The sequence below is a fragment of the Mustela lutreola genome, chromosome 5 (assembly GCF_030435805.1).
Source record: "Mustela lutreola isolate mMusLut2 chromosome 5, mMusLut2.pri, whole genome shotgun sequence".
NCBI classification, from domain to species: Eukaryota; Metazoa; Chordata; class Mammalia; order Carnivora; family Mustelidae; genus Mustela; species Mustela lutreola.
In genome coordinates, this window is record NC_081294.1 from 154254259 (window position 1) to 154272215 (window position 17957).

Here is a 17957-nt window from a genome sequence, read left to right on the forward strand (position 1 = left end):
AGCAAGCTGTTTTTAATACATAGCATTCAGATTGCATGGCTGAGAAAAGTATTGAAGAATGGGGGTGATGAGGCCAAACATGATATTGGGCAAATGAATAAATCATTCTGAAAGTTTCTGTAAATCAAATTATTGGCTTTAATAGTTTGAAGTTTTTCTAAACAATGCGAAATTATTGTTCAAATTTAAGCAATTCAGTGAATCATCTAAGCTTTTAGATTATCTAGAACAACTCTGTTTATTCCTCATTTCTTATTACCTTAATGAAAACCCAGGTCTGTTGAAATTTTCAAGAAACTCACAGATGACAAATCAAATCCTGATGAGCGCTTAGCCTAGTTCTTCAAAGGAGACTTTAAGTATTTGAAGAATAAGGAAATTACTGGACTTCCTCAGTATTTCCTAGGGTTCTGAGTGAATCAACTCTCTTTATATGATGTAAATAAAACTTATGCAAGTTAAACATAAGGAAACAGAGGAAGGGTTGTCTAAAACTCATGGGCTTCAAATCTCATGTGCAAGGTTAGTGAGGTAATGACTGCTCAATGTCCCCCACCCAACTACAATGAGAAGTGGACTGTCTGTTTATTCTGGGAAATTACCCAGAGTGTGCATTGCAAATAACCAATTGTCATGGTGCTATTGAATAGAATAGTTCAGAGAATCTTTTCTATAAAATACCTTTTTATGTCTGTGTGTATATGATCTTTGCAAAATATTTCCTGCTCTCTTTTTTTTCTTTTTCTAAAGATTTAGGGGAAAATTGGCCTTGTGAATTAGAAAGGATACAGACAATATTACTTGGAATACACAGAGAGGCTAAATGAAAAACTTGCATTTAGTCTTGGTTTTTGGGCACCAATAAAAAAAAGCTTCCTATTTTCCTGCTGGGGTTCTCCACTACCACCACCACTGGCATGATTGCTTTTGTATACTTGACCTTTTGTTACAGAAAAGGACACTGAAGTTTGGGAAGTGGAGGTGCTTGCCTGAACAACACATAGACAGATTCCCATAGGCTCTCTGACTTCAAGCCAAGAGCTCTTGGATGAAAATGTTTTTACATATCATTTTTCCATAAATACCTTTAAAGGTTGTACTGGTGCCTATATTCTTCAATTCCAGTCTGGAAGAGGTTCTCAAGTTTTCTTGTTGTTTTTTGTTTGTTTGTTTTTATGCCAATCATACCATAAAATGAACTTCAATCAGAAACCATGGGTCTCTGTAAATGTGCTTATCCAGGTATGTGATCTCTTCAGGGGCTCAGGCACGGGGCGGGTATATGTTTGACAAAAAATGTGCTTCTAAGTCACTCCTTCAAGTGATGTTCTAAAAAAAAAAATAAATAATTGCTGAAATTGTCTAATTACATTGACATTTAATTGTCTATGAATCTTACTTTAATATGATTTTATTATTAATGATTACAACATTTTGAGATACTATGCCAAATTTAGGAGTACACAGAAGATTTAGGGATAAATGTAAAGTTTTGTATTTAGCTTCAAAACTGCACAACTATGAATTGCCCTGGCTTGAGAGATTATTATGTAAGGATTCAACCAGACGACTTTAAATGTGTACAGAATGTGCCAAAAGTGTGATGTATCAATATAAGAACAGAAAAATAATATTTCTAGAGTATTCTGCACTGAATAAACTTCACCTGAAGTAATTGTTGAAATTTAGATATTGCATTTTGACATGAACATTGCCAAAGATCATCTCAAGTTATTACCTGGAACCTGAGCATTTTGGCAAGGTCTTCATGAATGTATACAAGAACAAGAAAGCATAACTTGGCACAGAGAAGCATGAAGAAAGTCTAACCACATTCATATTATGAAAGGCTTAAAGTTAAAAAAGGAAAAAGCTGCTTCTGAGCAGATCTAGAGGGCAAGAAGGAGGTTCCACGGGGCAATTTTTAATCCAAGTTAGCACAGAGCTTCCTAGCAATGGTGCCATTCCACTGGGAAAAAAACAAAAAAAACAAAAAAAAAACATAGAGTCTGCTCTTTCATTTGGCAGGAAGTTCACAAGTGGCGATGTAGAATTAGGAAAATGCTGCACCTTAAAACTTAGAGATTCTATTGTAACTTGATTCAAAAGATGCTCCCAATGATCATCCCAGGCTGGAGCATGAATCATATCCTAACTTCAGTTAGGCGGGAGAAGTAACTTCAAATATCTGTACTAAACTAAATATGTACCCCTTACAAAATAAGAAAGAATACTTATTTATAAATGTCATGATAGCATAAACACATTGCTTTTCTTTCAATTTGTGATATAGTGTAAAAATTAGTAATTTAAGTAAATTTTGAAGATAATTTCATCCAATAAAGTCATGCAAATTTTATCCAATAAGTTTTTTGTGTTCTTATAATTTCTAGGCTGAGCATATGTATTCTTCTCATAGATATTTTGATTCTCTTCAGGCTTAAAAGTGATGCATATATTTCTGAAAATTTATGCTAAAGGCCATTTCCTATAATTGAAGAGAAAGTTAGAGAAAAAATATAGAATTTAACAGCTGAAGTAGTTTTTCCAGGGTTACCAGAGCCCATTGAATTGAAGCTCAGGAGTATTTTACAAATCAAATTCATGCATTTTAGTTCAATATACAGATTGCTTGAATAATAAATTGGAGATTCTTACATACTTACCAATAGTTTTGAACTAACATATATGGATAAAACATTGGCATTTTGCTTTGCATTTTATAAAATATATTCACCTAAGAGTTTCTCATTTGATCCATAGAGCAACCCTGCATATTATATTATTTAAATTTAATATAAATGGAAACTGAGGCTGAGTTTGGGAAGAGAAGCCAAAGCAACAGAATACATTAATGTCAGGGAAAGAACTCACTTCACCTGATTTTAAATTTTGCTTTACTCTATGTCTACTACATCATTTCAGAAGGAAATACCTATATAAAGTTACATAATATTTATTTCTGATATTTTCTGATCATTTTTATTTGTGCTAAACATAACAAAGCAATACAATCTCTGTTCAACATAACTTTACTATATATATATGAATATATATTATATATGTATATAACACATATATACACAATTGTACAATTATTGTATAATTATATTGCATGTAATACAATATATATAAATAAATAAATATATATATATATATATATATTCAACAAATACAGTTCCTTCTCATTATCCTTCCTCATAGTAAGAGAGTAGATGATAAATTTAACCAAATGGGACTTGCCTTTGACCAAGTAGACCTTTGTTGTTGTTGCTGTTGTTATTGTTGTTTTGTTGTTTTAGCTTCAGAGGTAGACTTTAGTGATTCATCAGTTGAAAATAACACCTGGTGCTCAATACATTACATGCCCTCCTTAATGTCATCACACAATTATCCCCTACGTCCTTACTCCTTTCCAGCAACTTCAGTTTGTTTCCTAGAATTAAGAGTCTCTTATGGTTTGTCTCCCTCTCAATTTTCATCTTATTTTTATTTTCTCTTCCCTTCCCTTAATGTTTATATGTTTTGTTTCTTAAATTCCACATATTAATTTTCTCCCATAAAATTTCATCATTTCATATATATGTATATATATTCAAATATATAGATAGATAGATATAGATAGATAGATATAATACAAATTATTTATCCACTGAATTATTGATGGACATGTGGGCTTTTTCCAGATTTTGGCACTGCTAAGTATTTACCTGACGGATGCAAACATAGTGACTTGAAGAGATACATGCTCCCCAATGTTTATAGCAGGGATGTCCACAATAATTAATTAGACATTTTTATATACAAAAAAAAGAAGAAGGCCAATCAGATGAAAACTAGAGAAGACTTAATGTTTGCCTCTGTTACTGGTAGGAAGATAGATGAGATAGGAAAAAAGAAAAAACTTGAGGGACAGAATATTTTTAAAAGATTTTAGAATGCATGTAAATGGTGAACAAATAAATCTACTAGACCATGGAAAGCAATACCTCATCTCTCTGTTACTGGGATCTTACAACATGATAAAAGTTAGACCCAAAATGTGGGAGGTGTGGAAACAGAATTCTACTTATTAGAATATATATAGGCTATTCTATAAACTTGACATTTTCCAAGAGATACATATGTTAATGTGTTCCTTTAATGAAATTAGAAAGGTAGAAGAAAAATGAGGCAGATTGAAAATAATGAAATGATACATGGTGTCATGAAATTTAGCTCAAAGCTCTTAAAATTAGCACCAAAAGAAGATAAACAAGAAAAAAATAAGAGTTTATCCTATTAAAAATAAGCAGTTATGATTATAATAATTTATGTGATGTATTTTGAGTTATGACATTTTTATTAACCACATTAATGAATACATATAGTTAAAATTTAATAGATTCACATTGTCGGTGCATTTCATTTGACAAGTAATTTAAATGCCTAGGTTTTTTAGAATGTAGGTGAGTACACAGTGATTCAAACACTGCTTGGTCCAAAAATCTCTGCCATTAACAGCATATGTGACCATTAGAGCATCACTCATAATTCTGCCATCAGTGAGAAAGGTTTATTGTGAAGCTCAGTAAATCAATAGATATGAAGCACTTGGCACAAAGTAAACTCTTCAAAATTATCATTATTTTTAGGTTTTATTTATTACCAAAGAAAGAGAGAGGGAGAGAGAGAGAACAAGCAGAAAAAAGGGATGGCAGAGGAGAAGATAAGGATTCAATCCCAGGACCCTGGAATCATGACCTGAAGGCATATGCTTAACCAACTATGCCACTGAGATGCCCATTCACAATTCTTCTTTTTTTTTTTTCCAGAATAACAGTATTCATTATTTTTGCACCTCACCCAGTGCTCCATGCAATCCGTGCCTCTATAATACCCAACACCTGGTACCCCGACATCACACCCCCCACCCCTTCAAAACCCTTAGGTGGTTTTTCAGAGTCCATAGTCTCTCATGGTTTACCTTCCCTTCCAATTTTCCTGAACTCCCTTCTCTTCTTTAACTTCCCATGTCCTCCATGCTATTTGTTATGCTCCACAAATAAGTGAAATCATATGATAACTGACTCTATCTGCTTGAGTTATTTCACTCAGCATAATCTCTTCCAGTCCCACCCATGTTGCTGCAAAAGTTGGGTATTCGTCCTTTCTGATGGAGTCATAATACTCCATAGTGTATATGGACCACGTCTTCCTTATCCATTCGTCCATTGAAGGGCATCTTGGTTCTTTCTAGTTTGGCAACCATGGCCATCACTGCTATAAACATTGGGGTACAGATGGTCCTTCTTTTCACTACATCTGTATCTTTGGGGTAAATATCCAGTAGTGCAATGGCATGGTCATAGGGAAGCTCTATTTTTAATTTCTTGTGGAATCTCCACACTGTTTTCCAAAGGGGCTGCACCAACTTGCATTCCCACCAACAGTGTAAGAGGGTTCCCCTTTCTCCACATCCTCTCCAACACATGTTGTTTCCTGTCTTGCTAAATTAGGCCATTCTAACTGGTGTAAGGTGATATCTCAATGTAGTTTTCATTTGAATCTCCCTGACGGCTAGTGATGATGAACATTTTTTCATGTGTCTGATAGCCATTTGTATGTCTTCATTGGAGAAGTGTCGGTCCATATTTTCTGCCCATTTTTTGATATGATTGTCTGTTTTGTGTGTGTTGAGTTTGAGGAGTTCATTATAGATCCTGGAGATCAACCTTTTGTCAGTACTGTCATTTGCAAGTATCTTCCCCCATTCCGTGGGTTGCCTCTGTTTTTTTGACTGTTTCCTTTGCTGTGCAGAAGTTTTTGATTTTGATGAAGTCCCAAAAGTTCATCTTCGCTTTAGTTTCCTTTGTCTTTGGAGACATATCTTAAAAGAAGTTGCTGTGGTTGATATCGGACAGGTTACTGCCTGTGTTCTCTTCTAGGATTCTGATGGATTCTAGTCTCACTTTGAGATCTTTTATCCATTTTGAGTTTATCTTTGTGTATAGTGTAAGAGAATGGTCGAGTTTCATTCTTCTAAATATAGCTGTCCAGTTTTTCCAGCACCATTTATTGAAGAGACTGTCTTTTTCTCCACTGTATATTTTTTCCTCTTCTGTCGAAGATTATTTGACCATAGAGTTGAGGGTCCATATCTGGGCTCTCTACTCTGTTCCACTGGTCTATGTGTCTGTTTTTATGATGGGACCATGCTGTCTTGGTGGTCACAGCTTTGTAGTAAAGCTTGAAGTCAGGTAACATGATGCTCCCAGTTTTATTTTTGTTTTTCAACATTTTTTTAGCGATTCGGGGTCTCTTGTGATTCCATACAAATTTTTGGATTATTTGCTCCAGCTCTTTGAAGAATACTGGTGGAATTTTTATCGGAATAGCATTAAAAGTATAGATTGCTCTAGGCAGTGTCGACATTTTAACAATGTTTATTCTTCCAATCCAAGAACATGGAATGGTCTTCTATCTTTTTGTGTCTTCTTCAATTTCTTTCATGAGTGTTCTGTAGTTCCTCGAGTAGAGATCCTTTACCTCTTTGGTTAGGTTTATTCCCAGGTATCTTATGGTTCTTGTTGATATAGTAAATGGAATCGATTCTCTAATTTCCCTTTCTGTATTTTCACTGTTAGTGTATAAGAAACCCACTGATTTCTGTACATTGACTTTGTATCCTGCCACGCTGCTGAATTGTTGTATGAGTTTTAGTAGTTTGGGGGTAAAGTTTTCTGGGTTTTCCATATAAAGAATCATGTCATCTGCAAAGAGAGAGAGCTTGACTTCTTCATTATCAATTTGGATACCTTTTATTTCTCTTTGTTGTCTGATTGCTGTTGCTAGGACTTCTAATACTATGTTGAACAAAAGTGGTGAAAGTGGGCATCCTTGTCTTGTTCCTGATCTCAACGGGAAGGCTGCAAGCTTTTGCCCATTGAGGATGATATATGCTGTGGGTCTTTCATAGATCGATTTCATGAAGTTCAGGAATGTTCCCTCTATCCCTATACTTTGAAGCGTTTAATCAGGAACGGATGCTGGATTTTGTCAAATGCTTTTTCTGCATCACTTGAGAGGACCATGTGGTTCTTCTCTCTTCTCTTATTAATTTGTTCTATCACACTGATTGTTTTGCGAGTGTTGAACCATCCTTGTAGCCCAGGGATGAATCCCACCTGCTCATGGTGGATAATGTTTTTAATGTGATGTTGGATCCTGTTTGCTGGGATCTTGTTGGGAATCTTATCATCCATATTCATCAGGGATATTGGTCTGAAATTCTCCTTTTTCATAGGGTCTTTGCCTGTTTTGGGCATCAAGGTAATGCTGGCTTCATAGAAAGAGTCAGGAAGTTTTCCTTCTGCTTCAATTTTTTGACACAGCTTCAGGAAAATAGGTGTTATTTATTCTTTGAACGTATGGTAGAATTCCCCATGGAATCCATCAGGTCCTGGGCTCTTGTTTTTTGGGAGGTTTTTGATCACCAGTTCAATCTTGTTACGAGATATTGGTCTATTCAGGTTGTCAATATCTTTCTGGTTCAATTTTGGGAGTTTATAATTTTCCAGGAAAGCATCCATTTTATCTAGGTTGCTTAGCTTATTGGCATATAACTGTTGATAATAACTTCTGATGATTGTTTCTACTTCCTTGGTGTTCATTGTGATCTCTCAGTTTTCAGTCATAATTTTATATATTTGAGCTTTCTCTCTTTCTTTTGGATTAGTGTCGCTAATGGTTTATTGATCTTATTGATTCTTTCAAAAAACCAGCTTCTACTTTAATAGATACGTTCTACTGTATCTCTGGTTTCTACCTCATCCATCTCTGCTCTAATCTTGATGATTTCCCTTCTTATATGTGTAGTTGGTTTTTTTGTTGTTGATTCTCCAGTTCTTTAAGGTGTAGAGACAGCTGGTGTGTTCTGGATTTTTTACTTTTTATGAGGGAGGCTTGGATGGCTATGTATTTCCCCTTAGAACCGCCTTTGCTGTATCCCATAGGTTTTGGACAGATGTGTCTTCATTCTCATTGGTTTCCATGAATTGTTTCAGTTCTTCCTTGATCTCCTGGCTGGTCCAAGCATTCTTAAGCAAGGTAGTCTTTACCTTCCAAGTGTCTGAGTTCCTTCTGAATTTTCCTTGTGATTAAGCTCTAGTTTCAAAGCACTGTGATCTGAGAATGTTCAGGAATAATCTCAGTCTTTTGGTATCATTTGAGTCCTGATTTGTGACCCAGTATGTGGTCTTTCTTGAGAAGGTTCCATGTGCCCTTGAGAAGAATGACTATTCTGTATTTTTAGGGTAGAATGTTCCGTATATATCTATGAGGTCCATGTGGTCCAATGTGTCATTCAATGCTCTTGTTTCTTTATTGATTTTCTGCTTTGATGATCTGTCTATTTCTGAGAGAGGTATGTTAAGATCTCCATTGATTATTGTATTCATATCAATATGACTCTGTCTTGATTAACAGTTTTCTTATGTAATTGGCTGCTCCCATATTGGGGGCATAGATATTTACAATTGTTAGATCATCATGGTGGATAGTCCCTTTAAGAATGATGTAGTGTCCTTCTGTATCTCTGACTACAGTCTTTAGTTTAAAATCTAATTTGTCTGATATGAGAATCGATACCCTGTCCTTCTTTTGAGGCCCATTGGCATGAAAGATGCTTCTCCATCCCTTTACTTTCAGTCTGGGTGTATCTTTAGGTTCAAAATGGGTCTCTTGTAGACAACATATGGATGGGTCCTATAGTTTTAACCAGTCTGCAACCCTGTGACATTTTATGGGTGCATTTAGGCCATTCACATTGAGGGTGATTATTGATAGATATGTTTTTATTGACATCGTGTTACCTTTGAAGTTTTTCTTTCTGTAGATTGTCTCTATATTTCTGTTCAATGATATTCTTGAGCTTTTTCCTCCTTTAACGGCGCCCTCTTATAATTTCCTGCAGTATCGGCTTGGTGGTTGCATAGTCCTTTAGCCTTGCCGTCCTGGAAACTCTTTATGTCTCCATATATTTTGAATGTCAGTCTTGCTGGATAATGTATTCTTGGCTGCATGTTTTTCTCATTCAGTGCCCTGAATATATCTTGCCAGCCCCTTCTGGCTTGCCAGGTCTCTGTTGACAGGTCTGATGTTATTCTGATGGGCTTTCCTCTGTATGTAAGGATCTTCTTTGTCCTAGCTGGTTGCAAGATTTTCTGCCTACAATTATAATTTTTCATTCTTATGACTAGGTGTCTTGAGGCCTTTCGAGAATCTGTAATCTGGGAAGGGAAGACTTTCAGGCCTCTAGTAAATGAATGATGGTTCCATTCATGAGATTCGGAAAATTTTCATGAAGAACTTGTTTCATGAAGAATTCTTTCTTCCTCCTCCCCTTCAGGGATTACAATAATTCTGATGTTGGAACGTTTCCTGGCATCATTTATTTCCCTGATTCTGTTTTCGTGGTTTCTAAGCTGTTTGTTCCAGGCTTCCTCCTGATCCTTTCTATCTGTTTGTCCTCCAGATCACTAATTCTATCTTCTCTCTCAGTTACCCTAGCTTTGAGTGAGTTTAGATTAGATGGGAACTCATTGACAGCATTGTGAAGCTCATTCCTGGTAGCATTTAGCTCTTCCCTAATATTGAAAACATCATCTCTGGTCCTTTTCAGTTTGGCCCTAATCAATTCTGTTTGGTCACCCATGGCTTTCTCCAACCTAGATATTGCTTGGATAATTTTAGCCTGAATTTTCTTTCTGACATATTGTCTATGTTGATAGCCATTAGCTCTGTTGCAGTGGGTCCATCCTCTGTATTTTTTTTTTCTGTTGGCTTTCCTCCTCCTAGTAATTTTGGTGAGAGATGGCTGAACGGGTGTAGCTGGGTGTATCGACTGTGGTGCAGTCCAGGTGCACCCTGGAATGCTTCTGAGCAATCAGGGTTCCCCACCCAAATGAGAAGAAAAAGAAAAGGAAAAGAAAAAAAAAGAGAGAGGGAGAGATAGGAAAGAAAGGTGAGATAAAAGAGAAGGTTCAGCCCAAATGGGCCCCAAGGTAAGATTTATGAAGTATACAAACAGAAACAGACAAACAAAAAGACTGATAAAAGTATATGACAAGAGAAAAAATTCATATGTATATATATTTACATATATATATATATATATATATATATATATATATGCATATATATATATATGCAAATAAAGGAAGAAACTCTTCAAAAAGAACCCCTAGTGTAAGATTTATATACTATCAGGACAAGTACAAAAACACAGAAATACTGGTGGAAGAAAAAGTTGAGAGAGTGGTTGTAAATTCTCAGTGTGTGTGAGGAAGGTTGTTTTGATTCTTCCCGGATGTATCTTGATATCTTTTAAAAGGGCTCAACTTTCCTTTGATAAGGGGGGATTAGGAATTGGTTTACCTATAGGGGTGGCATTGATTGGGGAAAGGGGATTACCTTGATGTTTAACTTCTATATGAATATTAGAAAATAAAAATTAAAAAAGGAATAAACTAGACTAAAGTAAACTAAAATTAAAAAAAAGAAATTTAAAAAATAGTAATGCAAAAAGAAAACACAGGTGTATGTATCAAAAGTTCAGATTAGAAGGTTATTATGGAATTTGATGTACTGGACATCTCACTGTGATGGTAAATAGGTTAAAAAATTATCTATATAATAATAAAACATTAGCTATAAAAAATGAGCCAAAATAATGGGATTGAATTAATTTTTAAAATTATCCTGTGAAGTAGTGGTGGTTGTTCTCTTATGTCTTTTTTTATTTCCTCTTTCCTGGTTGGTTTTCTGGGTGAGGGGCCTGCCATGTGGGTTTTCTGTCAATGATGTTCTCTCAGTTAAGTCCTCCCGCCCCCCTCAAGGGGGTGGGCTCTGAGGAAACTGTTTTTTTCAGGCTTTTGTTCTCTGGAGTTTTTTTTTATATTTGTTCACTTTTGTTTTTCTGTCTTGCCTTGACCGCTTTTGATGGTTTTTGTAGGTTTAGAGGAAAGCAAACTGCACCTTGACCTCCCTCTTAGAGAGAAGCCTCAATTGGGCTGCAGAGCCCTAATAAATTCCCCCATTGGGGCTGGCAGAGCAGGTTCCCAGTCTCGGTCCCTAGGGACTCAGGATTTTTTGCTTGTACCCAAAACCACAACAGCAGAGGCTGTCTGGGCAGCTCCAGACTGCCAGGGAAGTTCAAAACAGTGATCACACACTGAGATTTTCCCTCTGGCCAGGGCTGGGAGTGCCTGGTCTTTCAGGTCGAGAGCACCTGGCTGGCGTTTGTGTGCACCTCTTTCAGGGGAGGGCGAGGGCTCTGATGGCATGGCAGGGCACTCACGTGGGGACTGCAAAAAGGCTGTGCTTGTTGGCTGGCGAGGCTCCCAGCCACTCATGGGAGCCCGGGAGCCATGCACTCTCAGGCGCGCTGGTGGTTCAGGGACCAAGACCTGGTTTCTCTGCTGCACTCTCTCTGGCTCTGCACCAGGGGTGGCTGTCCTGGGTCTGGGGACTTAAGCCCAGACCCTAACACCCCGATTCCCACAATTTCCCCTGTGATCCTTTGCTCTTTTTGAGTGCTTTCTACCAGACTCCTGAGTTAATGCTGGTCCCCAGGCACAGGGCACTCTCGCATTGGGATATTACTTTCCAATGGGTCACCTCTGTGGCTCCCTCCCCCTTTTGTGTATATTCCGATATCAGTCCAGCTTTCCCACTCCACTTTATCTGCCCACTGGCATCTTCTGCTCCAGTAGAGATCCAGACGTGTATAATTCTGATCTCAGGCTGATTTGTGGGTGATCGGAGTTCTTTGGAAGGTAATGAGCTCACTTTAGGGTACAGGTTGAAAGCATGCCTCCTCCTACTTCCCCACCATCTTGTCTCTCCCCCTTCACAATTATTCTTAATAGCTTTTTGTTTTCTGAGCTGTTTCCTAAAATGTTTATATTTTTAGAATATTTATAGGAACATAGTTTAGTTTAGTCACTTAACCTCAAAAACATATTGGTAAAATATATCTTGCCTTGACATATTTAATGTTAAAGGACATGAAAAATCATCCTTAACTTTAAAAAACTTTGTTGTAGATATTTCACAACTGTAGATTTACCATCACATGAAATTACATAAAACTATCAGTTTTTCTTAATTATTAATCACTATAAAAATTCAATTTCCAAAAATAATAGGTGGTTTATATCTTACCATATATATTTCTGTGCTATTTACTCTAATTGCTAATGCTAAATGCTAATACCTGACTAATGATGATGCTTATCCTGATGCCAATTCTTCATCATCCTAAAATTAAATTTCTGTCTTAAAAATAAACTAAAGTAATTCTGCAAGAGTAACTTGCCTATTTTTTCTGAGTTTGCAAGAATGGTTTCCATTTTATACTTTATTTTCTCCCATACAATTTCATCTGCAACACAGATGAACTGAAACCAAGAGGATACTCTTAATTCTTACAACCCATACAGCAGATCACTTATTTGTACCTAATGGCAGAGAAAAACTACTCGTAGTCAGTAATGAGATATTTTTAATTGGTGATAATGTTGATTATAATAAAAATTCATTTAATAAGGGTACCAATTTAAACAGATATAAGGCAATATGTACACACACACACACACACACACACACACATCAGGGTATGTTGAACTGAATAACATGGTTTACACCCTTCTGTGTTGTTATATGTGTCACTATAGTAAAATAACATCTGTTGACATCATCTTGTCCAATGTATTTAAAGAAATATTAATTCAAGGCTATCAATTTTATGTAAAAATAACATCTAGAATATATTAGTTCCTAGATATCTGTGCCAAAGTTGTAAGAAAATATTTTTAAATGTTGTCCTCCAACTTTCAGAATTTTGTTGTCTAAGAGTCAGCTCATATGCTGTTATGTTAATTCTCTCAAAATAATGTCATTTTATTCAAAAGATTCTAGGTCACAGCATCACTGTCATGGGATCAGTGGAAGTGTATAACACCTCCTCTGCAGACTTCATCTTCATGGGACTGTTCAACAGGAAGGACATCTCGGGCCTTCTTTTTGCTATTATCTCTATCATCTTTTTCACTGCCCTGATAGCAAATGGGGTCATGATATTCTTAATCCACACTGATTCACGACTTCACACTCCCATGTATTTCCTGCTTAGTCACCTGTCCTTCATTGACCTGATGTATATCTCCACCACTGTCCCAAAGATGTTGGTTGATTACCTGCTTGGTCAAAGAACCATCTCCTTTATGGGGTGCACAGCTCAGCATTTCCTCTACCTCACCCTTGTGGGAGCTGAGTTTTTCCTGTTGGGCCTCATGGCCTATGACCGCTATGTGGCCATCTGCAAACCCCTTCGCTATCCTGTACTTATGAGTTACCGTGTCTGTTGGATGATCATAGCAAGTTCCTGGTTTGGGGGCTCTTTGGATGGCTTCCTTCTAACTCCCATCACCATGAGCTTTCCTTTCTGCAACTCCCGTGAAATTAACCATTTCTTTTGTGAGGCACCTGCAGTCCTGCATTTGGCATGTGCAGACACTGCCCTCTATGAGACAGTAATGTATGTGTGCTGTGTTCTGATGCTGCTGATTCCTTTCTCTGTGGTGATTGCTTCTTATGCCCGAATCTTAACCACAGTCCACCACATGAGTTCAGTGGAGGGGAGGAAGAAGGCATTCGCCACCTGCTCGTCTCATATGACAGTGGTGACCTTGTTCTATGGGGCTGCCATGTACACCTACATGCTTCCACACTCTTACCACAGGCCAGCCCAGGACAAAGTCTTTTCTGTGTTCTACACAATCCTTACACCAATGTTAAATCCACTCATCTACAGTCTGAGGAACAAGGATGTGACTGGAGCTCTGAAGAGGGCACTAGGCAGATTCAAGTGTACACAAAGAGTGTCAGGAGAAATGTTTTGATAGTGGCTTCTTCTCATGTCAATAGTAAATGGGAGCCTTTGTGGACACTGTGACCATGTTCTCAATGAAGGATTAAACTGGAAAGTAGGCTCAATTGTGCAGGAAAAAAGGGGAAAGAATCAATATAAAAATGAATGCTTTGGTCTTCATTTTTTTTCATCCCATCTTCTTTCTTCTATCCTCCCTTTATTTTAATCCTGTTCACATGAATTCAAAATAAATGTCCAGTGTTTTTCAGGAATTGAAAATAAAATTTCTTGCTCTTCAGTTTCACATTTTGGAAACAACATAAATTGCATGCAATTTTAAATGGCATAACCTATGTTGAGGAGTGCAAGAGGGAAGGTGACACTTTTGGTATATATGATACTGCTGTATAAGTATATGTACCATCTAAAAATAATAAAAAAAATTATCTTCTCAATTTTGAGGACTGATACTGGACCCAGCCCTTTAGGAAGACAGTTGTGTAGCTACCTGTATGTTCCAATTTGTCAGTTTGTCAGGAGAGTCAGATTAGTTTTCTTATATAGTCATTGTGATCCCTGCAATAATTGTGTTTTACTTTAAGTAGCAATGTAGTATTTACCTTCTGTTTGTAACACATAATTGAAAGTTATTTTTCAGGTAAGTTAAAATTAATGGATGAGAACAAAGAATATTTTCCAGAAAAGACAACGTGAGGGTATCATATACTCAAAGGTATACCAAATGTCAGAAAAACACACAGGGATATGGGCTGAGAGGATACTAAAATGATTTTTCAAATATGTCACAGGGTCATCAAGATTAATCATAAACCAGTCAGATAATAGAAGTTTGCTCATATTCCATATTCATACTCCCAACTGATCCAGAATTTGAGGACAATAGAATGTGGCAAATCATGTTCAGTGTTCCATTTGATTCTATAAGGTGTTTACTCAGGTATCATAAGGGTCACTTTATTAAATTATTAATAATCATAATCAATCATATTAGCCAACCTGTCTAAAACTTAATAATTCACATACTCTGTAAGGTCTTTCACCCTCTAACAATTTCATAACAAATAAGCCACATATTAGCAGCTTTAATTACAAATGAAAACAATGGGTATCAAGGAAGTAAGGAACTTCTGTAGGGTAATATTTTAAATTACTGTATTAAGCTGCAAAATTTCAAGGAATGTGATTGATTGAACACTGTATTTTTCAGATACAGCTTCCTCAATCATTCATCCATGTATTCATTTATTATTCATAGCTTTGAGCAAGATAAGAAAAACACCTACAGTTTAAAAGTTTACATTCTAATGGGGGAAAGGAAATGAAAAGAAAAAAAGTAGCAGTCAAGAAAAAAATTTATGTCCCCACAACACTGTATGTAGCAACAGTGACTAAAGCTAAACATATATGTTCTCTTTGCTCCAGAAGAAACAAACTCAGGTGAATATCTAACAAATATATATGCATAATCTTCACCAAAAGATATGTAGTAGCAGACAAGATAAAGAGAGAGAGAGAGAGAGCAGCGACCCAAAAGCTTACTGGTGGTGACATGATAAATCAATTGTGACATTGTCAAACAATAAGAATAGACATTCTAGGGTGCCTGGGTGGCTCAGTGGGTTAAGCCGCTGCCTTTGGCTCAAGTCATGATCCCAGGGTCCTGGTATCGAGTCCCGCATCGGGCTCTCTGCTCAGCAGGGAGTCTGCTTCCTCCTCTCTCTCTCTCTCTCTCTCACTCCCTGCCTCTATGCCTACTCGTGATCTCTCTCTGTCAAATAAATAATAAAATCTTAAAAAAAGAATAGACATTCTACTAACATTACTTACAATGCTATAGATAGATCTCAGAAACATGTTGAACTGAAGAAGAAAGTTACAAAATTTTACATTTAAACTACAGATTCATCAAAACTACCTTTGCTTGGAAGATTAGTGGCTGAAAGGGCTTATGGGTAGGTTCTGTGGTGTTAGTGGTTTCCAGTTTCTTTGTGTAGATGCTGATTACACACATAGTGTTCAGTTTAAGAAAATTTACCAAGTTCAAATTTGTTTTCTAAGATTTTTTAAAAATTTCTTAATCTTTTTTTTTATTTTCAGCATAACAGTATTCATTATTTTTTCACCACACCCAGTGTTCCATGCAATCCATGCCCTCTATAATACCCATCACCTGGTACCCCAACCTCCCACCCACCCACCACTTCAAACCCCTCAGATTGTTTTTCAGAGTCCATAGTCTCTCATGATTCACCTCCCCTTCCAATTTACACCAACTCCCTTCTCCTCTCAAACTCCCCATGTCCTTCCTGCTATTTGTTATGCTCCACAAATAAGTGAAACCATATGATAACTGACTCTCTCTGCTTGACTTATTTCACTCAGCATAATCTCTTCCAGTCCAGTCCATGTTGCTACAAAAGTTGGGTATTCATTCTTTCTGATAGAGGCATAATACTCCATAGTGTATATGGAACACATCTTCCTTATCCAGTCATCCGTTGAAGGGCATCTTGGTTCTTTCCACAGTTTGGTGACTGTGGCCATTGCTGCTATAAACATTGGGGTACAGATGGCCCTTCTTTTCACTACATCTGTATCTTCGGGGTAAATACCCAGGAGTGTAATGGCAGGGTCATAGGGAAGTTCTATTTTTAATTTCTTGTGGAATCTCCACACTGTTCTCCAAAGAGGCTGCGCCAACTTGCATTCCCACCAACAGTGTAAGAGGGTTCCCCTTTCTCCACATCCTCTCCAACACATGTTGTTTCCTGTCTTGCTAATTTTGGCCACTCTAACTGGTGTAAGGTGGTATCTCAATGTGCTTTTAATTTGAATCTCCCTGATGACTAGTGATGATGAACATTTTTTCATGTGTCTGATGGCCATTTGTATGTCTTCATTGGAGAAGTGTCTGTTCATATGTTCTGGCCATTTTTTTTTTTTTTTATGATATGATTGTCTGATTTGTGTGTGTTGATTTTGAGAAGTTCTTGATAGATCCTGGATATCAACCTTTTGTCTGTACTGTCATTTGCAAATATCTTCTCCCATTACATGTGTGGCCTCTTTGTTTTCTTGACTGTTTCCTTTGCTGTGCAGAAGCTTTTGATTTTTGATGAGGTCCCAAAAGTTTATTTTTGCTTTTGTTTCCTTTGCCTTTGGAGACATATCTTGAAAGAAGTTGCTGTGGCTGTTATCAAAGGGATTAATGCCTATGTTCTCCTCTTAGATTCTGGTGGATTCCTGTCTCACGTTGAGGTCTTTTATCCATTTTGAGTTTATTTATGTGTATTGTGTAAGATTTTATTTATTTATTTGAAAGATAGAGAAAGAGAGAGATCACAAGTAGGCAGGCAGAGTGAGAGTGGGAAGCAGGTTTTCTGCAAGCAGAAAGCCTGGTGATCATCTCTGCCGAAGACAGAGTCTTAACCCACTGAGCCACCCTGCTGCCCCTAAAGTTCACAGATAAGAAGCTAGATATTTCATTTTGTATGTCATTTGAATTGTTCAGTGTGAAGATAGATTTTAGGAGTCTTTGATAAGCATATTGTGTGTAACAACAAAGAGATTACTTTAGATCTACCCTAGTTGAGGGACTGCATATATAAAGAAGAGAAAACTGAAGAATAGGTCACAATATTTTAATGTATAATGCCAAGCCATGAAAGAAGTAGTTGACAATAAAGAGATTAAAATGATGGCAAATACCCAGGCAGCATGGTATGATAGAAACATAGATGTCTTTCTAAAGAAAGGATGTGTCTACAATGAGAAATATTAGATATAACTTGAGTAAGTTTGAAACAAAAATTTGATCACCTAAGTAAGGAAACTAATTATCTCTTTATGTCCTTGACAGAGAGGTTTCAATGAACTAAGATGGTGGCTAAGTAGGAGGACTTAGGTTTGTGTCATTCCCTGAACATAACTAGATAATTATCAAGTTATCCTTAATACCCTAGAAATCAACCTGAATATGACACAACAAACTCCACAACTTAAGGTAGAGAAGAAAAGAAAAGAA

General features: G+C 36.8%; 1 protein-coding gene across 1 annotated transcript; it reads left to right on the plus strand.

The window, feature by feature from the left end:
• Positions 1-1214: 1214 nt before the first annotated feature.
• LOC131831221 (olfactory receptor 2T1-like) lies at positions 1215-13943 on the plus strand. Its single transcript, XM_059173392.1, is given in 2 exon segments — positions 1215-1242; positions 12880-13943. Coding segments are annotated over 2 exon segments (1092 nt in total).
• Positions 13944-17957: the final 4014 nt, after the last annotated feature.